The sequence below is a fragment of the Hipposideros armiger genome, unplaced genomic scaffold (genome assembly GCF_001890085.2).
Source record: "Hipposideros armiger isolate ML-2016 unplaced genomic scaffold, ASM189008v1 scaffold_267, whole genome shotgun sequence".
NCBI lineage: Eukaryota > Metazoa > Chordata > Mammalia > Chiroptera > Hipposideridae > Hipposideros > Hipposideros armiger.
In genome coordinates, this window is record NW_017731617.1 from 1760776 (window position 1) to 1785962 (window position 25187).

Here is a 25187-nt window from a genome sequence, read left to right on the forward strand (position 1 = left end):
CTGAACTCCCCTCCGGCTCTGGGAGACCTTAGCATGGCCATTCTCAGGTACCCTGGCCCTGAGAGGCAGCGTGGGGTAATGGACAGACGCCCGCCTTGGACCCAGTCTCTTACTGGCTTCACCTTAAGCTAGTCAAGTGGCTTCTGTGAACCTCCATCTCTCCATCTGGTAGACTGTGGTAACTACAGCACTATTTCAAAGTGGGCGTGGCAGGCAAATGGAGGGTGGGGCTAGGAAGTCAGATCCTGGGGAGCCCTCAGCCAATGCACCTGATGGGCTCTCCAGAGAGCTGAGTTCCAGTTCCGCCTGGCCTGTTCTCTAACTGGCTGGGTGGCTTCAGGCAGGCACACCCCACTCTCTGAGTCTGTTTCCTCTACTATAAAATGAAGGACTTGCACAACAGGAAGTTGGAGAAGTCTTTTAGCTCTGAGCTGCTGGGCATTTGTCAAAGCCACGATGAATTGTGAAAAGGGGGGACGTAGCTGTAAAGTAGTTCAGAGGAAAACGGAGAATTCCCTTTGAATTGAAGGAGCACACTTTAACACATCACAAGGATGCCTGGCTAGCTATGGGCAAAGCCGGTCTTCCTCCAAGAGCTCAGCAATCATCTGATTGCTCTCTCATCAGCAGTGCGAGGGGGTTGACAGCACGGCCTCCTAAGGACAATGCTGCCTCCTCAAATCATAGTGACGATGAACTGAGACAGTGCGGCAGCAGCGAGATTACTCGTGAATGAAAGACCCTGCACACTGTCAGCCACACAGGGTCCCACAGCTGTGAGGGAAGTCTGTCTACGTCTGTCCTGTGTGCTCTTGCTTCTCGGAGCCTCGGTTTCCACATCTCTACACTGCAGAGAGGAACCCCAACCTCCCTGGGCCTGTGAGAGAACGCCGCCAGGTCCCCAACCTGACACATTCCTGCCACCTTGGCAGGTGCTCACAGATGATTAACTGCTATTGTGGATACCTTGTTATATCCCCCCATATAGGAAATACATTCAGGAGCCATGGGAGGGGCCTGCATACATGCTGAGGGTCGGAGGAGTACTGCCACAGCCAGCTTCTGCTCTTCCCAACAATGCTGAGTCAGGACCAGTAGCATCCTAAAGCCCAGAGAGGCCAAGTGACTTGCCTGAGGTCACACAGCAATGGAGAGGCACACTGTGCCCATTATTAAAAGTTCTCTGATTGCAAATGACATTGTTTCCTTTGATCTACATGGAGGTGCCCTGTCTGTGATGTCACAGGTGGTTCAGATGGGCTATGGCTACACGGATTCCGAAAACCTTGTGGGAAGGTCACTATGATGGGTGATGCGGGGACTCAGAGAGGTGGCTGGCAGTATAGTCTTGGATATACAGATCAGATACAGCATCCTGGGAAGAAAAAGAAGGGAAAAAAAGCAAGGAAGGGAACAAAATGGCTATTTATTGAGTGCCTACCATGTGCTGGACATTTCCCCATATGCTATCTCTTTGAATCCTCACAACAAAACTCAGAGGCACCGCTAAGATACACTTGTTTTGCAGACAAGGTTACTGAGGATCACACAAGCTAAGTAAAAGCTGCTGAACCCTTCGGTGCGAACCATCCCTTTAATTAGAGGCTGAATTGGCCGGGTTCTCCTTGTCCCAGGAGGCCTCTTGTACGTCTTAGAAAGGGGGTGAGCGGGGAAGGCCCTGCCAGTCACCAGTCCCCCGCCCCTCTCTCTCCTCAGCATGAATCTGTCAACAAGGTCACCTAGCCTGTCTGTTACTGCCGACATCGATTTGGACAACCAGGCCGGTCAAGAGCCCATTATTACTAGGAGTTTTAATCAACGCATGCCGATTCAGCTGCCGCTCAGTTTGCACCGGGCTGTGAGGCTGACATGGAGGGAAGGAGTGGACGTGCAGAAAAGGATCACAGGCGTCAATAGTCCTAGGTAATGGAGGATTGCAGCTGCAGGGGCCACCAGGGGGCCTCAGAACTTCGGGGGAGAAGGCAGAGCCTGTCTCCGGCCCCTAGGGGAACTCCCAGGCATACAGCCTCACCCTGTCCCTCCACCTGGGTCTGGAAACCACCCCGGCAAACACCCAGTAGCACCTGTTCTATGCGGGGGCCAATCTCAGTGCCTTTGTCCATGCACTGCCCACAGCTGAGCCTGCCGTCCTCTTCCCGAAGATTCCTATGTATCCTAGAAGTTACAACTCAAACAGCCCCCTCCGTGGATCCTTTCTTGACATCTAGAAGCAGAGGGATGCTGAGGAGACAGCAAGGAATGAAGTCTAAACCAGACACCACGACTTCCTAGCTGTGTGACTTTGGGCAAGTCACCGCACCTTTCTGGTCTTGATTTTCCCATTTTAAAATGGACTTGCTAATAAATAACCACCTCCTGGGGTTGCTGGGAACACTCAGTGCCATCATGGATGGGACAAAGAATCCTTGTGTGGAAGTCCCTACTTCTTTTTGATGGCCTGAGTCTGCAAGAATCATTTTTTCTTCTCTCCCTCGCTCATGACTCTTCTAGCATCAGCTTTGCTCTGCCAGGCGGGAGGGTGTCTGGCTCACAGTCTGTCTTCCCATGAGTCTCTGGGCTATCTGAGGAGAGTGTAACACACACAGCTTCCTTTCTTCTACACCATCCCAGTGCCCAGAATGGGAGAGGGAGACCTGCTGTGGCTCTCGGGGTCAGGCAGGCCTGGGCTTGAATGTGACTGGGCGTTGTCACTTACTAGCTGCATAATGTTAGCCAGTCACTTCATTAACCCCGGAGCCTCAATTTTCTCAATGTAAAATGAGCCTAATTAGACCTACTCAGTAGAACTGCTATGGGAAAACAAACCAACAAACAAAACATCTTGGACCTTTGACCATGTCCCTAGCATCATGCCTGGCACATAGTAAACTGTTGATGGTTATCAAAGTTTAGCTATTGCGATTATTACCACTCACTATTGGATGCATGGTAAATAGTTTTGGAATGTGAAAAAAATGTCTGGTTGCATCGCTTAGTTCTGGCTTTGAGTTCCAGGAAAATACCAACAAGCCATTCTCCCCACATGCCAGCCATCTGTGCAGCATTCAACATGCGCTTACTAAGGTGCGAGGAAGGAAATGCAAGTGCTCTGAGCACCGACTGTGGGTCAGACACTAAACTAGGTATCGTCCTGACCTACTACCAAAGGCCCACAATTCTATAAGCTTGCAGTTAGTATTAGCCCCATTTTGTAGAAGAGGGAACAGGCTTTGAGGTCAGAATTGCCTTTCCCATGTCACCCAGCTTTCGAGGAGGAGAGTTGGGGTGCAAACATGGCACCTCTGACTCCAAACCCATGCTCTCTCCACCCCACCACCCTGTGCCTTTCCTATGAAGAGACAAAGAAGTTGAAGGTGTGGCAGTCCCTGACTTCCAGGAGAAATCGGGTAAACCGAGAGGGAAATAAGTCATGGTCCAAGATGGCTTATGCTCAAGAAGAGAGCTGCCATGCACAGCTGGGTTTGCTCACACACACACACTGATCATGGCTAGTGATTAGAATACAGAGGGGGCCAAAAAATACACATTTTAAGAAAGGAAAAATCTATTAAAATTGTAATGCTCAACATATACCGATAACAAAAGATGAATGCAAGTCACATTTGACTTCTGCAATGACAAGAGGTGCTCAAAGTGGTTCCCATCCACATCCAGACACTTCTGATGATGGTGAACTACTGCTTGAGCAACGTTGACTGAAGTGTCCACTTGTAGACATTTTTTTGGCACCCTCAGTATATGGTCACCTCTCTTTCCCATTAGAGGACCCCAGGGCATTAGGAGACACAGGTTACAATCCCTGCTTGGGCACGTCCCTTTTCTAGCCCTCCAGCTTCTCATCTGTTCACTGAGAACGGTGACAGCTGGTCTCCAAGGGCCTCAGAGATGGCACAGCCTATGGTTCTCTGCAAGAGGCTGACAGAGATTCCCAGGGAGGTCATGATGGTAGGTTCTGGTAGTGAGTGGCACCTGAGCTGGGGGACCATGGAGAAGCGAGCTGCCTAAGAACATTGCGTGTAGCTCACCCCCAGAGCCTCTCCAGGTGGCTGCCCATCCTTCAAGCTTTCTGCAACTCTTTCTGCAGCTCCTCAGGGCCCCGCATGGAGCAGACCTTCAGTTCAGCAATTGCCTTTCCAAAGCCTGCTGTCCTCCAGGTCACTGAGTTTCTGAAGCCTCAGCCCCAGCACTCAAGGAGCATCTATTCCAAAGGAGGTGTGCACGGGGAGGAAAAATAAGTATGCACGTTCTTACAGTCCTTGAGGTTTTTAATATGGCACAAATAAGTACTGAGGGCCGAGAGACGCGAGGCCAGGGAACATTTTCCAAAGCAAATCTGCCAGGAGTCCTGCAGAATGTCTATTCAATGACTGTCTGGTGACAATAATAAATAGCCTTTGTATCGCTCATTAATAACAATAATAGCTAACACTTACCAGTGCTTAGCGTGTGCCAGGCACTGTTCTAAATGTGTTATGAATATTAACTCATAATATTAAATATAGCCTGATGGTATAGGTACCACTGTTCTCCTCAGGATGTGGACTTTTCAATACCTGCTGGGTTTCACCGGCTGGTTTCCCGTCCCCGTCTAATCTTTGTAACTAAAAACTCAATTTGCAGCTTGAGGCTTCGCCCTCTCACTGCACCTTCTCATCGATCCCCTGGACTCTGCATGGGAATTGATTTTATAAGCTGGTTGGCTTTGAAAAGCATGGAACGGCAACCACTGAACATATGCTTCTGTGGGTATATATTTATTCAGCGTATGCTGAGTGCAATTTGGGGCGCTTTGCATATTTTATTTTTTTGTCACAGAGAGCAATTTAAGAGAAAGAAAAAGAAGGAAAAGAGTCCACCCCGGAATGGAGACAGATGCCATATATGTTGGACCCTGAGGTTCCCCAATCCACTGTTTTGGGAATAGAGGTGAGAAGCAGGAAACTCACAAGGACCAGCTCTGACATTCTCACCTCCCTGCCACCCACAGAAAAGCGCTAACCATCCAGCCCCGGGGCAGTGAGCTTCCAGTCTTTATTTTCATGGTCTCCCAACAGTCTGCCTGACACTGTCCTCTCGCTGCTGTGTACTGAGTACACATATCAGCCAGCTGCTGGGATAAGTGCACACCATCCCATGGACTCTCCAGGCAGCCCTGTGTGCTACTGTGCACAGGAGAACATTGACACGTCATTGTCCAGTGTCATCCATGAGCACGACAGAGATTTGTGCTCCAGGAAGCCTGCCGCCAACCCCCACCAGTGCTCTCAACATTCCCATCAAGGCTACTGGAGCCCCTCAGATTTGGGTTCTGATCCGATGCTGCCCATCCTGCTCTGAGGGGCACGGGCCTCGCCACTTCCCTTCACACGCGCAGAATGGGGGTGGCGATACCATTTGGCTTGGGTGCTGTAGATTCCAAGTTCCAAAGTTACACTGCACAGCAGCTCGAGAGACATTTGTTCTCTTTCGCTCGCCACCCCCACCCCCTGCCTGAAAGGTTTTCCTCTCACCCAGAATGAACTCAGGATGTAACATTTTAAAATATGTCTTAGAAAAAGACTGCAAGGTTTGGACCAGCTGGAAAAAAAATAATAATACGCTCATGTGGGCGCCAAAGATTCAAACTATGGAAAGCAATGGCTTAGGCCGGGGAATCAATAGGATGGAGAAAGTTCATTCTGTCTGTCTGCCGAGAGAAGGCAGCCACGTGTGATTCACAGAGAAGCGTCGTGGTTTGGCTACGGAAACGGACCGTGAGCTTTCTACTAGCCAGGACCCAGTGCATGGCAATAACTTTGGAGCCTCGCGGAGTGTCCAACACACAGTAGCTACTTAGGGTTGCATTCTGAATGCAGCTAAAATCTGAAAAAATCAGAATAAAAAAAAAATGTGGGCCAGCAGATACCCAACTTTTGCTTCAACCAACACAGTTAGTTCTCCTAGCTTAGTGAGATGTGCAGAAAGCTGGAGAACCCACCACCACCACCTCCACCAACAAAAATTGTTCTATGTGCACATAAGAGGGGAAACTATAAAGAAAAGATCGGGGACATGTGAGCATAAAGGTCAGGGTTGTGGCTACTTCTCCAGGGGAAGGAGGGGCTAACCGGGAAACTGAGGCACTGTGGGTGTGTTGGGGGAAGGGCTTCTGAAGTGCAGGTGATATTCTGGTTCTTGATTTGGTGATGGTTAGAGGGCTGTTGCTCAGTTACTACTGACGAAACCGTATGCAATGTGTCACAGTTTTCTACATTGCTGAATATGGATTATGCAGAAAACCTACTAATAGGAAATGTCAAAATGTCAATGGTGGTTATTGGAGGTCGTATAACTATGGGTGATGCTTTGTTTCATTCTTCTTTGTATTGTAAACATTCTTCTGTGTACATATATTATACTTTTATAATGGAAACAAATAAGTGTTTAGTGCAAATGCCTCATTATCTAAACAAGGCAACAACAAAACCTTGGAGGTTGGTTACAACACTTCTGCTTGAAATTCCAACGTTTGAGGACCTTGTGTTTCCCTAAGGTTTTGCATGAAAACACAGCTTTCTAGGGAAAGAAGGTGGGGTGTGCCAGGCCTGTTGGCTACCATATAGGCTGAGCTTCAGGGCCCTCCCTCTAGGAACTCAAACACAGCTTTGATTTATCAGCTGTTTAGGGGAAGAAAGGAGCCCCAGATCAAGTTCAACTCCCTGAGCTCATAGAAAACGGAAGGGACTTAGCTAAGGATGCACAAAAGAGCCACGTTGAAAACTGGGTCATTTTATTACCTAGGTCTGTTTCATCCCTATGACAGAGGGCTCTTAAAATCACCTTTCCTTTCATGGATAGAGAGGAAAATTCTTAAAGATCAGTGAAAGCCAGGAAAGGGTCTCATGTTTCCTGGGTCACCAAGCTCCTCCCTATCTGATAGGACCTGGCCTGGGAAGGGAGGTTGCATACCTGGGTCCAGCTGGTACCCAGCTATACACACTGGGCTCCGCCAACACCATCACAAGGTGCAGGGATTGTTCCCAGTTTATGGACTAGAGAACAGAGGCTCAGATACGTTCAGCAATTTGCCCAAAGACACACAGCTTCCCAGTGACAGGGATGGGATTTAAACCCAACTCCATATCAGAGCCAAGTCTGCTCTTTCCACCAGACCAGCATTCTAATTATCTAGCCATCCTCCCTAGGGACATATAGAACTCTGACCAGGTACTGTTTTCTTAGTGAGGAGAAAGGCCAGCCAGTAGTTTATGAAGCCTTTTCATTGTTTGCCACCTCAAGGCTAAAGTTTCCAAGATCGTGGCTGCTGGTGGGAGCCCAGTCATTCTTCTTCCCGTGCCCCAACTGTTTCCCTCCCCAAACAGCTTCTGTTATATGATCTCCAAGGATATCTGGGCTGGTGGGTAAAGGTGATTAAGGCAGGGCCCATGAGAAGCTGCACGATACAAGGAAGAGAATACATTTTCAAATTGATCGTGATGATATATATCATTTGCCATCCACGTATCGCCAAGACCCATGCTCAAAGATAAAAGAAGGATGGAAAAGAGAGTCCTAGACTGGAATTTAGGACACCTGGGCTCAAGCCAAGCATCGCTCGTATGGCTGGCTTTGGACTCAATGTGCTCAACTTTATTTTTTACATATTGTTAAGATGAAGTTAGGGAGCCAGTTATCTTAAAAAGGAAAAAAAAACAGGGCAATGTTCTTTGAAAAGCATGTTTAAAGACATGGGGTTCTGAGGTAGAAAGTTGCCCTCCTCAAAACACAACTTGCATGCTTTTTATGCTTCCATTTTTAAACTTACATATATAAATTCTTATTTATATTTGCACATGCAGAGGGAGAAAGTGTCTAGGAAGACAGATACATAGACCAAAGTGTGGCCGAGTTATGTGTGATGTGAGTGAGCGGTACAGAAAGAGGACCTTGTGGTGATTTTCTGTATACATTTCAGCGGTGTTTGAATTTATTTCATTTTATTTTACAATGAGCATGAGCTACTGAACAACAGAAAAAAAAAGACTAAGAAAAGAAAAAGACAGAAGACTGGACAGTGAAAATACCTTATAAAAGCAAAAATTCTATTCTAACTCAGATGAATACAATTATTCCAGGTTTTCATGTCAGCGCTAAGAAAAAAAAAAAGTGTCTAATTAGCAGCAACCCAAGAGCTGTGGATGTTATCCTCACAGGCGCTCAGCAGATCCACTAAGAACTTGGCGGTCACGGCCTCTGACCCTCTGGCATCACCATGGAGACGACAGCCGTACGTACAGCCTCATTCCCTCTGCTCTGCGCTACGGCTCTGCGTCTGGACCCTCTCCCTCATGCACCTTGCTCACGTTACCAGGCTCTACTCCCTAGAGAACTACTTTTATTTGATAAGCCCTCTGCCCAGGGACCCATTTGGCCAAACACCGCAGGCTGCCCTTGCTCTGCCTCCTGAAAGAACACCAGCACCCTGGAACAAGGAAAGTCTGGGAAACCAGAAGCAACGCTGCTCTTTTTTAAAAAAGTTCCATCCCACGTCTTCTCCCAAATTTATGGAACACGAGCAATTTGAAAACTGTCCTTACAGGCTTCTGGCAATGTATTCTAAAGAAATAACTCAAAGCATAGAAGGAGGCTTGTGCCCAAAGATGCTCAGAGCCACGTTGTATATAACAGACTAAAGCTGGAAACGCTCACAATGTCCATCAGCGAGACGAAGTGAACAATGGTATATTCCCCGCCGTGGAATGTTAGGCAGTCACTACCAGAGACGTTTATGAAGAAGTTGCCCTGGTTAAGGGTGAGGGTTCTGGCTGTGGGCTGCCTGGCTCACATTCCCACTCTAGAGCTTAGGAGCTGTGTGAAAGCTGAATGAGCCACTTAAGTTCTCTCTGCCTCAGCCTTCCCATCTGTAAGAAAATGGGTAATAACAGGACCCACCTCCGAGGCTCTGGAACATAAGGAGCACTCTGGCAATTTTAGCTCCAGCTGCCACCAGCACCACCATCATGATCCCTGCATGAGATATCAGATGGTAACGACAGCTACCATGTTTCCTGCTCACTTGGCCCATTATGTATGCATTATCTCAGTCAGTCCTATTAGCAGCATTGGGAGGCATTATTACCCCATTTTACTCAACAAGTGAGACTCAGAGGCCTTCGGGGATTTGTCCCAAGGCCACACAGCTAGTGAACGACAGGGGAGTTTTTGGCCGGGGTTTGTCTGATGCAGAAACAACGCTCTTAAACACTGCATGGACTCCTGCAGGAAGAGGTGATGGTGGGAGAAAACAGTCTTGCCTAGGGATAACTTTCCAAAGCTGAAAAGGTGTTTGAGGCATGGAACGCAATTAATATGTAAATGATCACTCCAGGGATGCTTACAAAAGGGAGATTTTTTTCCTCCCTGTATATCTCCTTTTCCACCAGCCAATGAGTTAGACCCATCCTGCTTTTTCTGCCCTTAGGCCCTTCCAATATTAGAACCTCTGCCCTTGAAAATATACTATATTCATGAGGTCAGAGATTTCAAAAATTCAAAGGGACTTTAGCAATTCATTGACCCCTCTCCAGGTTGGTCCCAAACTTCTCCAGGTTCCAGGGTACTGAGTACACAAATGGCAGACACCTTTCCTGGAGAGAGTTATTCCGAGCCTGCAGCCAACAGGTGGTGGGTCCAGGGCTGTAGCTCCCTTCCCTGCCTCCAGCGTGGGTTCCTTTCCTCCACACCAGGGGTCGGCAAATTTTTGAGACGGAAGAGCCAATCCTGTCCCTCACAACAATTTAAAAATTATTCGAGAGCCATAAATATATTTTGACATAATCACCATTATGTGAATAATATCCTGTAAAAATTTTATAAATGAAACTATGATAGTTTTATTTTCATTTTCAATTTTACTTCAGAGCCACGCATACCCAAAGAACCGCATGTGGCTCGCGAGCTGCAGTTTGTGGACCCCTGGCAGCTCTTCCGTCTCAAAAGTTTGCCGACCCTGCTCCACTCCATTCTTCCAGAAATCAAAGGGGAAAATTCATCACTTTGAAAGGGTGGGGGCCGCTCCGTAAGTTTAACAGATAACGACTCCCACACAACAAAACCAGCTTACTAAAAATACCATCAGTAAATCTGGGTTCCAAAAAAAAATAAAATGAGGGGGGAAAATAAAGAAAGCTTTAAATGTCCCAGGAAGAATAAATATGTAATGTCATAAAAGGGTGCCTAGGCTTTATAAGAATGCCACACATTATAATCCTGGAAACCCCATACCTCACCCCCCCACACACACACCTGAATGGCAGGAAGGGTCTATTGAAAGTTCCTTCACAAAGGAAAGATGCAAATACGCTGAACCCCCAGTGGAGGGACAACTCTCTTCCTCTTCACCCCCCAAAGCTGAGCCTTATGTGCAGGTACTGAGTCAGTGGGTACAGCTCTGATCTGCTTTTCTGACCCCCACCACTTCCAATATTCATTCTCTTTTCTCTTCCTCCAGATTCTTAGATGCGGGGGAGAATGAAGGAATCCTGGGGAGAAGGAAGGCTCTCCCCCATCCCACCTTTATGCTCCCTGACATGACCCTGGGGCCTCCACTTAATCCCTAGAGAACTATCCTGAGCCCCTGGAAGGTGCCATCTGATGAGGTAAGGGAACGGGCTGTGGAGTCAGACAGATGGCTTTGAATACCTGCCCTGCCTACACCTGGCTGGTTGGACTTGGGCAAGTTTTTCATGGTTTTTGAACCTGTTGCCTTATGGACAAAATAGGTGTGATAACAGTGCCTGTCTCATAAGGTAGCTGTGAGAATTCAGTGCAGTGCTGCCTTTCAAGCATTTATCCCAGGGTCTGGCACATCATCAGCACTTGCAAACTATGTGTCTCCATCAGTAATACTAGTGCTGATGCTATTGATAGCATTCATCTACTTATCGATAGTATCAACTAACTAATGCTGTCAATGATATCAGTACTAGTATTACTGATGAAGGCAACTATAGAGAATTCTGTCTGTGGACCCGTCTGGTCAGGGGGCATTTTGATGAGGACACCACAAAGATGTTCTACCCTTTAAAGACTATATCCCAGCCCAAGAGTTTGTGAGTTTCCCTAAAGATGGTTTGCCTCCCGATGTTGCATATTTCTAAAGGTTTTTCAGAAGAACAATGGGGCAAGTATCACTCCTATTTTGGACTCTGGCAAAACCTGGTTGTACTGTGAATCCATCACACCTCCTGTTGCTGACCTGCAGGGATGGAGTACGCCCCCAAAGTCAGTTTCTGGGGAGGAAGAACCATTTTCCAGGGGTCAGACCCACAGAGGCTCGGCCCTGCTCTACCCATCCGGGAGGGCGGGACGCCGGGCAGGTGGGGTTGGGCTTCCCCTGGTCAGCTGTGCCCGGGCTGTGCTCCAAAGTGATTTCTCGCTCTGCTGACTCTCCTTTCATGCCTTCCCCATTCCTCTTGAGTTCTGTTTCCTTTAATTACAGTTCAATTGAATCATTAAAGGGCGGGGGGATAAGGAACAGAGAGAAGCAGCCTCCCTCTCCTTAGCTGAACCATAGTCCAGTTTTTGCCACCTGCTGAGTGGTGCCAAGAGGTGCCTGACCTATATATATATATAATAAGTGAAAATTCATATCTTTACTCATCTTGACTTTTTTAAAGGCACCATTTTTTTGTTCTTGTTGCCTCTCAGCATCTCAGGGCAATCATGATATTGGTCCTTCCTAATATCTGGGAGGCCAGATGGCATTTTAGGCCAAATGGAAAAAGTAAAAAAGGGAGAGGAGGAAGGGAGGATGTGGCTGGATGATTTGTAGGTGGCGGAGCAGAGTGGGGGGATAGGTCTGGGATTCAGGGGCAGGGCTGGAACTGACACTAGACACACCTCCTAAAAGGTAGCATCGCTCCCTAGGACCCACAGAGCATGCAACCCCCTGCCCCTCCCTCCGTCCTAACTTTCTTATGTTTCTTCACATTTTCTCGTTGTCTACCAGACAGTTTCATTTTTTTCCTGTATAAAGTGGAGAGAGTCATAAAACCTAGCTCATAGGACGACTGTGAGAATTAAATTGGGTAAAATGGGCAATGCACTTAGAATCATGCCTGGCACAGTCCTGGAATGAATAATTGCGCTTATATTATGGGCTTTTTACTCTTTTGTAAAATGGATATAATGTTACCCACCCAGGAGTATAGTTACAAGCATTCACTGCTGTGAATGTAAGTGAACCGGCACACAGTAGGTCCTCAGTGAGAGTCAGGTCTTTCCTGTCACCTCCTCCCATCTCCCCCGGACTCATATCAGCCCTGTTAGATATTCTCGTGTGGAAATACAATGTGATTTGTTCAAGGTCACAAACTGCAGCCCTACTAAGTGCATCTTGTCTTGTGAACTAGCTTATAAGACAAGGTGGGACTCTTGTTTTTGTATTTCCTGCTCTATTCACAGTGCTGAATAGCACAGGATAGAGGGGGGTTGCTAAATAAATATGTGGCCTGCTGCAGGGGCACAGCTGATGCCATAAAGCTGTAACTATAGAAGGCGACACTGGGAAGGAGTCTTGGTATCAAATCTTGATTCTATCAGTGCTTCCCTACATGAACTTGGAACGATTCCTGTATCTTCCTAGGCTGTTACTTTTCTGTCTGTATAATGGGAGATGTGCTGGCCTGGCTAGAAGATCTCCAGGGTTCCTTCCTGCTGTGGCAGCCCTGGTCTGTGAGTTCATGATGAAAGATGGCCACACATTCTTGGCTACTCCTCTTACGGACAGGTAAAATCCAGTTCCCTCCTCTTGAATCTAGGCTGGCCTTAATGATCTGTTTGACCAACAGGCTGTGGTAGAAATGATGTCTGGGACTTTTGAGACTCGGCGCTAAGAAGCCTTGCAGCTTCTGCCTCGGCTCTTGGAACATTTAATCTTGGGCTATTTCCTTTGCAGATCCAGCTTCCACGGTGTGAAAAGCCCAAAGCCAAATGGAGAGCCCCTGGGCAAGTGCTCTAGTCGGCAGCCCCAGCTGAAGTCCAACAGAGCCAGGATCAACTGCCGGTCCTCCCACCCCCAGCACCAGGCAGGTAAGTGAAAGGGCCCTCTTGGAAGCAAGTCCTCCACCTCCAGACACCCAGCCTGTCCCAGATCAGAGGCAAATTGCTCAGGTGAGCCCTTCCCATATTCCTGACCTACAAGACTGTGAGCAAAACCCCTGAGTTTTGTGGCAGCTTTGCTATGCAATAACAGATAATTAGAACAATGAAGGTGAACTGTGAATTGACATGTCAAAAGGGACTGAGAAGGATAGAAAAATCCCTTGATTGTATGTAGTGGGGTTGAATCCACCCAAGGACCCCTTCCTGAGCTGGGGAAAAACCAGGGTAACACCAAGAAACAGCTTGGGTGAAATGCTTCAGGGGGCAGTAGTGCTTTGGGGAAGGTGGAAGTGTCCTCAACACAATATCATGATTAAGTGCTTATACTTTTTTTGGTTTTGTCCTCTATCTTGATTAAAATTTTGCAGTGTTTATACTGCCACACAGGATAAATGGAAACATAGCTTACTTTTCAAACTGCCTTGCTGACATAATTATGTCTGCCAGATTTATACCATTTCAAATAACAATTTTTTACTCTTTAGCACGTTGAAGGGGAGCACAAGTCTCCCTCCCTCTTTTGGTGCTTCCTTCATTTTTTTAGTTTCTTCCATTCCTGGTCAGGAGGTGAGTGTCTCCCTAGAAATAACTGAAAATCAAAACAGCAAAATAATTCTTTATATACTATCTCCTGAATCACCCTTCCTTTCCATATTGTCATTCACCCTGCATTAGTTTTCTATTGCTGCTGTAATTAATTACCACACACTTGTGGTTTAAAACAACACGTTTATTATTTTACATTTCTATAAGTTAAAAGTCTCACTGGGCTAAAATCAAGGCGTGGGCAGGTCTGCATTCCTTTCCTGGAGGCTCTAGAGCAGCGGTTCTCAACCTGTGGGTCGCGACCCCTTTGGGGGTCGTACGACCCTTTCACAGGGGTCGCCTAAGACCATCGGAAAACAAAAAGATACTTACATTACGATTCATAACAGTAGCACAATTACAGATATAGAGTAGCAACGAAAATAATTTTATGGTTGGGGGTCACCACAACATGAGGAACTGTATTAAGGGGTCGCAGCATTAGGAAGGTTGAGAACCGCTGCGAGGGAAATCCATTTCCTTGGCTTTTCCAACTTCTAGAGACTTCCCTTAGATTGTAACCCCCTTACTCACCTTCAAAGCTAGCTATGTTGCATTACTCTGAATTCTTCTGCTGCTTCCCTCTTTCATATTTAAGGATTATGTGATTACATTGGGCCCACCTGGTATTTTGGGATAATTTCTCTCTTTAAAATCTCTTTATTAACAACCTTAATTCCATATGATAATTTAATGCCCCCTTGGTTGTGTAAGGCAACATATTCACAGGTTCCAGGCATTATCATGTGTCACATCCTTGTTCTACCTATGACACACCCTATGACCCTCCCTACTTTGGGCAAATACATACCTGAGGACCACATTATTCCAAGGGGAAGACTACCACAGCACCAGAAAACCAAGCTAAGAAGTCTTATATTTTATAATTTCTTTTTTTGGGGGGTGGTAGTGGTTCAGAATATGAGGTCTAACTGGAAAGTAATAATAACAATAATAATAATAAGGAAGAAGGAGAAGGAGGAGGAGGAGGAGAACCTGTGATCTGATAGAGAAGTGGCCTCCCTCCCACCCACAAGGATCATGTGGTCTAAGGGAAGACAGGAATATTCGAAGTCAAACAAGATGATCTTTAAACGCTGGTGGATATCCTTAAAACAGATCCTGTGCTCTATTCCCACCAGACTAAGAAGAGCATAAAGTGCCCCACTTGCCAGATAAGATACCATCTGGTGGGTGGCAAGCATGGTCAAGTGCTCCCTCTGGCATGAAAGCAGCCACCTATGCATGCCTTTGTGGCCTGTCTAGATCAAGAGGGCTTCAGCCAGCCCCCCTCAGATCCTTATGATCTCAGGTTGGTGAATAATAGCTGTTGGACATTCCTCATGACCTCAGTAGGGAGGGAAAGCTAGCTGATGGACAGAGCCGGCTGGACTCAAATGACCTTGGGGTAAGGATGAAGAACATGGCCGCAGATGCCAGAACGGAGTTCATACCTATAAATCATATGGGAACAGAGAGGTCCTGGCATATGCCAGGAAGGAAAGAGAGTGATGGACAAGGGTCAGGTGAGACAGCAGGTGCTAGAACTGATAGGTGATGGTCCAGCACAAACCATCCCCTTATCTCCATGTCTCAGGCATGCATCAGCCCCCTTGAACTCAGAGTCAGGAAGAGGTACGAAGCAGAAAATCTAAACTGACTAGAATTAAGTTTCCACTACCAATTAATGGAGTAGAACAGAAATGAAATTCTCTTAGAGAAACATTTAAGAAAATAAAAGATGCTGTGCTCCTGCATTTTTGTGGCCTCGCTCCATAAAAACACCCGTAATTGTGGTTTCACCATTGCATGCATAAATGGTACTTTGTAAATCCCAAATCCCTTACAGTTACATTGAGTTTTTTTTAGAAAACCTATGTGTTCAAGAGCAATTGTTTCCTTTTGAAAGATGAAGAAACTGAGGCTAATGAGGGCAATGTAGATGCAAAAGCCCTCCAATAACCGAGTCAGGGCTTAAAACCCCAGTTCACTCAGACTAACTTTCTTTCTAACGTTCGCAGCTGCCATCTCCTCTCAGCACCACAGGAAAGCAACCCACATGGCTCTGGCACGTCCAAGAATATTGAAGACCTGTTCTTGGGCCTCCATCCTGCCACCTAGTGGTAAAACCTTGGAAAGTCAGTCTGCTGCCCACACTGGGGAGGAAACCTGCTGTCCAGGTTTGATGTGAAGATGAGCTACTAGATGGAGACATGCCTTGAGAACTCCAAAAGTGCTCTAAAATATAAGGTGGCATTATTATTATTATTATTATTATTATTATTATTGCTATTATTATTATAATTTACCAGATAGAGTTTATGATAACAAGTTTCATTTGGAAGGCATGACAGAGAGCCTACAGAGAAATGAGATTTTAAATTTCAGTGTAAAAACTGGTATTTACCTGTCTATGCTGAACTCATGGAAAAGAGCTTGCCTTGCATCCATCGAGCCCTGAAGTTGCAGCTTTAACATGAGATCCTTAATCTAGAGAGGGAGGTCTCTGACAGCCTCATCAAACTGTTGCATTTTCTCTTAACCTCCAGGGACCAAATGTCCTTTCTCTCTCTCTCTCTTTATTTTTCCAGTTTACATTAATGAGAGGAAAAGGAGACAATTCTTGTGCACGCGCGCGCGCGCGCGCGCACACACACACACACACACACACACACACACACACACTCCTCTGCATTCAGAGGTTTCATTCTTCTGGGACATCTACCCTCAAGGAGAAAGCTTAATTACATAGTTCAGGAAAGAGAGCTGAGAGAGAAAAGGAAAAGAGACAGACAACTTAATTCTTTCACAAATATCAGCCTCATGTTTTGGAGACAACGCCGATGATTTGGGACATCGTTTGGAGGTGTGTGTCCACTGCCTAGCTCTAAGACGTGGGCAGATCCTCTCCCTGACTGGGCCTCACTTTTCCAATGTGCAAATAAACGGTTGCACTGCGATCCCGTGAAGTAGGCACCTGCTGACACATACCAGCGTACATCCACAGCCCCCCTTCCTGTTGCTAGAATCCTACTTGTCCTTACCGCCAACTCACTACCTACATTTTAGGCTGCTACCACTTGGCCCAAGCCCCAGGTATGACTGATTCTGGGATAAGCCCTGTCCTGCTCCCTGACCACACTGATCGGTGCAGGGATTGGCATGACAACCAAGTTGGCCCAATGAGATGGAACCCTGTGACTTTAGTTGGAGGAACTAGGAGAGAGATGTTCTTGGCTTCAGGACTCATTGAGTGGGGGGAGGCGGGAGGGGGAGATATATGTGTAGCTGGCCAGAGAATGGCATGGTGCTGAGGAAAGCAGAGCTAAGAGAAGAAGAGGGACCCCGGTGACGCTGTTTGAGCCCTTCAGTCCTATCATCATCGGACTTCCATTTAAGCCAAAACATTTCCTCTTCTTGCCGAAACTAATTTGAGTTGAGTTTCTGTCACTTTCAATCCTAAGAATTCTAATCAGTAAAATATCCAATTGCCCATCCATCTCTGAAGATCTGTGGATCTTTGAGTCTAAAATACAGTTTCATTGCATTACCTCATTCTCTAGAAGCTTCTTCTTTGTGTGGGTCTCCTGGCCATTGTCTATTTCCCAGTTGCCGTGTTGGCACCTTAAGAACTGACAGCTTACTCTTCCTGGGAGCCTAGTCCAGAGTGGGAGCTTCCGTTCCCAGCCTCACCCCTCCCTCCCTCCCTCTCTCCCTTCTTTCTCCCTTATTTACTGAGATGGGGACTACTGGGGTGCTGAGCTGAATCAACTAACGCCATGTGTTCTCCCTCTAATTGAGTGACATAAACTTGAAAAAAGCCATCCTGTGCTACCAATTATCACAGGTGATATAATCGATGTAAGTGCAGAAAACAGCAATGATCCTTAGAAGAGCAGTCACTGCAAGTGGAGGATGGAAGGGCTTCATAAAGGAGGTGAATCTGGAAAAAGGTCCGCCGCTCATGTGCTACATGGGCTAGGGGAGCAAGTCGCTTTAGTTAAAGAACAGCACGAGCAAAGGCTCCAAGGCATCAAACAGGCAAGTATGTTCAGAGAACTACCTCTAATTAGCTCCATTTGTCTCTAGTGGGAAAAGAAGTAGTTTTATAGAGAGGCTGGAAAGGGCTACATCAAGAAGGGCATTGAATGCCAGGCTGAACAGTTTAGCCTGTAGGACAGTGGTTCCCAAGTCAGCTTTCAAGACACGCCCCCCGACTCCCCCACAGGTAAACATACTCATTAAATTATTATAAATTCAGGTTCCTGGGACCTAAGGCCCTCTATAGAAACAAAATTCCTGGTGTGGGATCCTGGAATCTACATTTTAAACAAGTACCCTAGGTCGTTCCTATAAAACAAATTGCCCCGTTTGACACCCTCTTCTACAGGTAACAAAGGTCCTCACATGTCTTCTGTGTCCTCATCCCACATCCGATACTAAAGCTCCATCCATGCAAACAAGTTCGCCATCTTCCCTCCACACTTTAGCCATTCCTGCTCTCTTCCTAATGTAAGTGGCCTACCGTTTGAAACCAGTTCCAACAACACCAACTTCCCCAGGACGCCTTCTACAATCCTTAGGTCTCAGTGGAAACTGTCTCTTCCAGGCGTGGCATTGACATGTTCCCCCCGTTATGTTAATAGAGATAAGACATGCCATGCCCTACCCCATTCCCAAATGAGAGGCAAGCTCTCTGAAGCCAGGGGCTCTCAAGGGCCTATTGTATACTGAAGTTCTAATATCTTCTTTCATTCTTTCAATGATTCTACAAAGTAGGTTTAATTGTCCCACTTTACAGATGAGGAAACCGAGGCAGCCTGGTATGCCAGAGGCCACAGGGGCAGCAGTAATGAGCAGTGTATCCTGCCTGACCAGCTACCCCTCGCAGGAAGAGGCCTCCAGCAAATCTCCTCGGCACCTTGGGCCGGCACCAAACTCATGAGTCAATGGGCACTTACCACACATCCCGAGGAGTCCACCTGGCGGTCGGACACGCACTTGAAGTTCCGAGTGCAGCCCCCATTGTTCCGAGAGCAGTCACGGACGGGCCCAAAGGAAGACAGCAGGTCGTTGATAGTTTCAAAGTACGTGGACAGCATCGCTTCTTCCCTTGGAGAAAAAGGGAACGGTTAAACCCCAGAGACATCTGCATCATTAGATTTTTTTTTAATTTAAATGTGCATTCATTACCTTTGAGATCATTTACTATATTTAGAGTTAAGAAAATGATACAAAAACATATTTAAAAAGAAAATACGAAGGAAAGAACAACAAAAAGAAAAATATCCAATAGGTTTACCATCCTATGACACCATGTTTGTCTAGTGATAAATATGACTGTGCCTGGAACTTTGCACCCTTTCCTTCATTAATCTTCATAATTTTGGAAGGCAGGCATCCAATTTCCATTTTACCAATAAGGGAACTGTGGCTCAGAATGGTGACGTGTCCTGCTGAAGGCCACCCAGCTTGGAATGCAGCAGCATGGAAGCTGGTGCCAAGCTCCACCTGAGTCTAAAAGAGAAAGCTCTTTCCACTCCCCAACCCTTCCTTTACATTATATATGTTTCTACAGATTCCAGACCTTCCCATAGCAACTCTTCAAAATGGGCACATTCCTATTCTGACTTTGTGGCTACAAATTGAAACTATGAAAGGTGTGGGACTTACCCCAAATTATACAGCCTATGACGCAAACACAGGACTGCCTGATCCTAGTGCCCTAAATATTATTTACAACTCACACCATCAAAGCTGGTAACAACAGCTGCTGGGAAAGTCATGGTACCCTAGGCAAAGGAATGGTTCCTCCCAAATGAGATTCCCAAGAGATAAAACTGGACTAGGTATCATAATTAATGGACCTTTCAAAATTCTATTAGGTGAGAGATACAGATGGAACTTTCTGGATGCTGTTTCCTGGAGAAAGGTTCATAAAGGAACATGCTAGCACTGGAGTATGTAAGATGCCCCCGGTTAGAAGAGATATTGAAGGGGTGCCATTGGCAGTGAGAAGAAGCACTGTATTCTTCTGTTATATGTGACCTGTGGAATCCAGAACTGTGAAAGAGGAGAGATGCCTGTATATGCACATGCCACAAGTAGAGGCCAACGAGCACTGCTGGTGATGTCTCTGGACCACCCTTCATCTCTCGCATTCTTTCCCTCCTCGGGCTCCAGGTTTGATCTCCCAGCTTATCCCTTGTCTCTAGTCTCATGGCTTTCTGTCCCATCTTTCACACTGACTTGCCAGTGAACTTGTTTAATTCCAGCTCTAATTAGATGCCCCACTGATCAATAGCACTCCATCACTTATAGAAGACAATCTAAACTAGTTTCCTTGGCTTTCAAGATCCTGTGTAATCTGGTCCCTGCTGACCTGTCTAGCTACTGTGACCTTATCCTCATATTCACTGTCTGCTATCCACAGGCCTCTGCTCATCCTCTAAACTCACAATCTTCGGTCAGTTTCCCTGAAAACAGACTCTGAAACAGGGGTGTTGCATATAGGTGGGTTAACAAGAAGCCCTCTTGGGATACACCAGAGGAAGTGAGCAAGGTGGGACTGGGCAAGGCAGAGGCTGGCCTGCAGTGTGGCTGATGCCATGTAGATCTGAAGCCTCAGCTGGTCCTGAGCTCTGGGGCAGTTGGGATGGCCCTTTAGAGATGTCCCTCATGGTGGCCAGAGATCCAGGCCTTTGTATTTCTATGTCAGCTAGTCAATGGACAAGGGCTGCCATCTGGAAAGGCGTATCCTTGGGTGAGGCCGTTCCCTGTCACTGGAGGCAATGCCCAGTAAAGACACCGCTGTGGGCCATCAGCCATGATCTTGTGGATAGATGGTTTGGCCCTCAAGAGGGGATCTGGCTGCACTGTGTGCCTTCACCTTTCTGAATCCTCAGTCATGCTGCTCTGTCTAGAATGCTCATCTCTAACTTTTCTCCCTGACAAATTACAAAGACTCCTTAAATACTGTTCAAATTCATTCATTCATTCATTCATTCATTCATTCATTCATTCACCACATGTGCTTACTGACTACCAGGCACTATTCTAGGTACTGGTAATGCAGCAGTGACGCTGGCCAGGGTCCTTACCTCCACAGAGCTTACTATGAGCTCCTTTGTGAAACCTTCTCTATTTCTCCCAACCAGAATTAATCCCTCTTTGCTTTGAGTACATTGTTTAAATCTATTATCTCATTCATCTTAATCATCAGCACTACCGTTTCCCAGAGAGATTGTAAGCTTTTTGAGCTTTTTTAAGCTTGAGATTCACTCATCCTTCCTTAGCCCCAGCACAAGGCCTGGTAAGAACCTGTGATAGATAATGTCTTTTTTAATGTAACACAACTCCAGAAGGCATGGGTGCAGTCTCTGCCCCGTCAGTAGCTTTACCAAGAGTCTCACACAGGACACTCCCTGCCCACCGCCACCTCTGGGTTCCTATTACAAATCCTCTCTGCTCAGGGCTGTAGTACAGGAAGGAAGAAGAAGGCACTGGGAGAGCAGCCAGATTACCCTCACTTCCTACTGTGTGCAGAGTGAGGTCAGGGTGACAGGGGGCTGGGGGAAGAGAGTGAACAGTTCCTGAACTGCTGCCCTCGGCAGACCTGTCACTTTTGAATCACGCAAAGAGTTGAGGATCCTGGGGCTACATTCAGGTGACTAAAATATCGGTATCATGAGGGCGAGAAGAATAAGTAGGAAGTGAGAGGAGATAAAGACAGAGGGAGAGACAACTTGAGAAAATGTGAGAGCAAGAAAAGAGATCAACATGTAGAGAAACTGCCAGAAAGAGGAGCAACTGAGAGGCAGAAACACAATCATCCAGAAGAATATGGATGGATGGATGGATAGATAGATGGATGGATGGATGGATGGATGGATAGATGGATGGATAGATAGATAGATAGATAGATAGACAGACAGACAGACAGACAGACAGACAGACAGATAGATAGATAGACAGACAGACAGACAGACAGACAGACAGATAGATAGATAGATAGATAGATAGATAGATAGATAGAGATGGATGGATGGATGGATAGACAAATAGGGAGAGAGAGAGAGAGAGAGCCAGAAGAGTATCATATGGAGAGAAATTAAAAGAGAGGAAGATAGAAGCATAGAAAGCACGTGACAGATACAACAATGAAAGCTAGATTAGGACAAAGATGGAGTGGGAGAAACAGAAGTAAGAAACATAGCGATTTAATAAGGAGAAACCATGAAGATAGAACACATGTGCACGTGTGGAGGAGAAGGAAGGGCGGGAGAGGAGAGGGAGACGGGGGAGATGGCAGAAAGATAGAGAATGAAGATACAGACACAGCGTGAGCAGGAAAGGACAACGCAGGGACAGGGAGAGCAGGGGCAGAACACCAGAGAGAAACAAAGGGAGAGAAAAAGAAGCCAACAAATGCCACCATCCAGTGGAACTTGGAGACAGCTTAAGCTATCCAGACAAGGAGGCCATGAGCTTTCAAAAGGATAGATTCTGCATCAGCACCAGTTCCATGAAGGGAATATTACTTAAAACACAAAGACCTGACCTAGGGGCTGTTACTGCCTAGAGAAGTGATTGTGTCGAGCTGGGAAAATGAAGAACCTGAGCCCAAGTGAGAGAAGGGGCTCCAGGCAGACACTGGCTCTTTCTTTAGCTCAGGACTCAATCCCCGCTTCGGCCTGCTGAGTCCAGGATTCGGGGCCTGTTTGACCTTAGAGCTGTCCCACTACAATCGCAGGGGGCCAAGGAATCAAGGAAATGGCACTGAGGGTGGAGGCAAGCTAGGGTGACAGGGAGATCTGGGGGAGCGTCCCAGCTTGGCCGGAAATGACCATCCTCATCGCCATCATGTTCTTCATCTGTGAATTCCTGAGCACTGCTGTGCTGGGTGACCTGCCAGTGCAGCCTCATTGATTGTCCCCAGAGCCTTCGGAGCTGTGCATTTTCACTCCCACCGTGCAGCTGCAGGAGCTGGGTCTTGGGGAGATATGTCACTCATCTTGGTTCATACAGGTCTAGTGAGGCGGGGGTGCCTGTCTGCCTGAGTCAGGTCTTGAGTGTTCTCTAAGGCAGCTCTCAGAACAGGAAAGCCTGTAGAAATCTGTGTCTTTGAGGAGGCAGAACTGGAGGGCAGAGCCTGTGCAGCCCCCGCAGACCTCCTAACGCTGCCTCCTGGCATGCGTGCATGCCACAATATGCTCAATCGTGTGGAGATGGAAGGGGAAAACAGGGTGCATTAGTTTCCTAGAGCTGACATAATAAGTGCCACAACCTGGGCCTCTGAAAACAACAGAAACTCATTCTCTCCCAGGTCTGGAGGTTGGAAGTCCAAATTCAAGGTGTCAGCCGAGCCATCCTTCCTCTGCAGGCTCAAGGGGAGACTCCTTCCTTGCCATTTCATAGCTTCCCATGGCTCCTGGCAACCCTTGGCATTGCTTGGCTTGTAGCTGCATCACTCTAATCTCTGTCGCCATTGTCACATGGCCTTCTTTCCTGTGTCTTTTCCTCATCTTACAATGACACTACATCCATTGGTGTTAGCACAGACCCTAATCTAATACGACCTTATCTTAACTACCCCTGCAAAGACCCTATTTTCAAATAAGGTCACATTTTGAGGTTTCTGGTGGATATGAATTTTGAGGGGGACATTACTCAACCCACTATTCACAGCCCAGAGGGAAGTCCTGAAGGTCACACAGGGGGACAGAGCCAGGACTGGGACACTCGGTTCTTGGTCCTTGCTCCACTGCTAACACCACACCAGCCCTTCCAAGGCCAAGACTGCATGTGACAGTGTGATATTTACAAGGCCTGTAAAATCTTAGAGAAAAAACCACAAGGAAGCCACTTCTCCATTTGAGAGGTGAAACGATCAACGTTAATTAAGTACCTAACACTCCCCAGGAGGAACAGGGGTCAGCAAGCTTTTCTATACAGAAATCCATAAGAAATATCTTAGGCTTTGCAAGCCCCACCGTCTCTGTCCCAAACTACTCAATCCCGCTTTTAAAGCACATAAGCAGCCATAGAAAGTATGCAATCACGATATGCAAATTGTAATGAATGGGTATGGCTATATTTCAATAAAACTATTCGCATAAAGACACAGCAGGCTGGGTGGCTATTTCCTGCAGGTCAGTGTTGGAGTTAGGATTTGAATCCAGGTACGTCCAACTCTAGAACCCACATTCTTTCGACTACAAGTTTCTTCTGAACCTCAGTTTTCTCATCTGTAAAGTGGGAATGATTTTTCTAGCTCCCAACCATGTAGGGTTATTGTGAGAACGCGATAACAAGGTGCATAGAAACTGCGTGTTTCCCAAACTCTAAAACCCAATGCGAATCTACTCATCGCTCATTCATTCAACAAATATTTGAGCCCCTACTGCATGCCAGGTTCAAGCTGATGATGGCTATGGCTCTCCTTTGGCCTTCCTATACCTCTTTTTCTGCATCTATTAAGTTCAGAAACCAGCCAAGGTATTTCCAAGCGGCTCTGACATCCTACTTCTTTTTTTCTGATACTACTGGTCTTAAACAGAGTCAGCCAGACTTCAGTGGGCTGAAAAGGCTGCCATCCCCTCCCTACCTGACTGCTAGCATGTCAGTACATCACATGGGTTCTATTTGGCCGAGTCAGCTGAGCCCCACACAGGGCGAGCATTAGGCGAGGCGCCTGGGAACAGATGCTGACATGGTCTGCTGTTAATAAACACCAGGGAAGGTCTGTGTCACTCACAGAGAGGGTGTGAATGGATGACACAGGGCCCAGACAGTGACAAGACTCCCAGGGGTGCAGACTAATCATGCTCTGATGAAAACCAGACGCCTTGTTTCCTGAGCTACCAGGGAGGGAGGAACATAGGAACATAGGACATTGCTTGATACGCATCAAGCTGCTCTCCTGTACCACCGGCTTGGGGTTCAGGGAGCCTCCTCAGCCCCCCTCCCCCAAAGCATCAACAGCAGTGTGGAACAGTGGAGATGAGGCAGGTTTGTCTTCCAGTTTCACTCACTGGGAGACCTTGGGCAAGTCCCTTAAACTCTGAGCCTCTGTTTTCCCATCTGAACGATGGTAACATTAATACCTAGCTGGCAGAGTTAGCATGTGAAATACATTAGATAACATATGTAACATGCTCCGTACACAAAAAGTGTCCAGTGGTAATTAATGCCATCTGAGTGTCCCCCCAAAGGTGCGAGAACTGTGACTTGAGAATATACGGAGCTCAAGGTAGGAGAAGGGACGGTGGACCTGGGCCCCAGATTGGCCATTTACTCGTTTAAAGGTTTTCATCGATGCGTAATTTGTTCTGGGCCCTGGCTGACTACTGGGGGGCATAAGAATAGATTTTATAAAACTCATTCTGGCAGGGTGGTGGGTGGTCTCCTAGCTTCCTGCAAGTCTCCGTGCCTTTGAG

General features: G+C 46.9%; 1 protein-coding gene across 1 annotated transcript in view; it reads right to left on the reverse strand.

Moving 5' to 3' along the window:
- The window catches only part of ASTN2 (astrotactin 2), a gene marked incomplete at its 5' end in the record, with an annotated part of 619820 nt that overhangs the window by 344295 nt on the left and 250338 nt on the right, over positions 1-25187 (reverse strand). The window contains one exon of the mRNA XM_019656843.1: positions 18711-18861. Within this exon, the coding sequence (XP_019512388.1) occupies positions 18711-18861 (151 nt within the window). The remainder of the gene's footprint in view (positions 1-18710; positions 18862-25187) is intronic.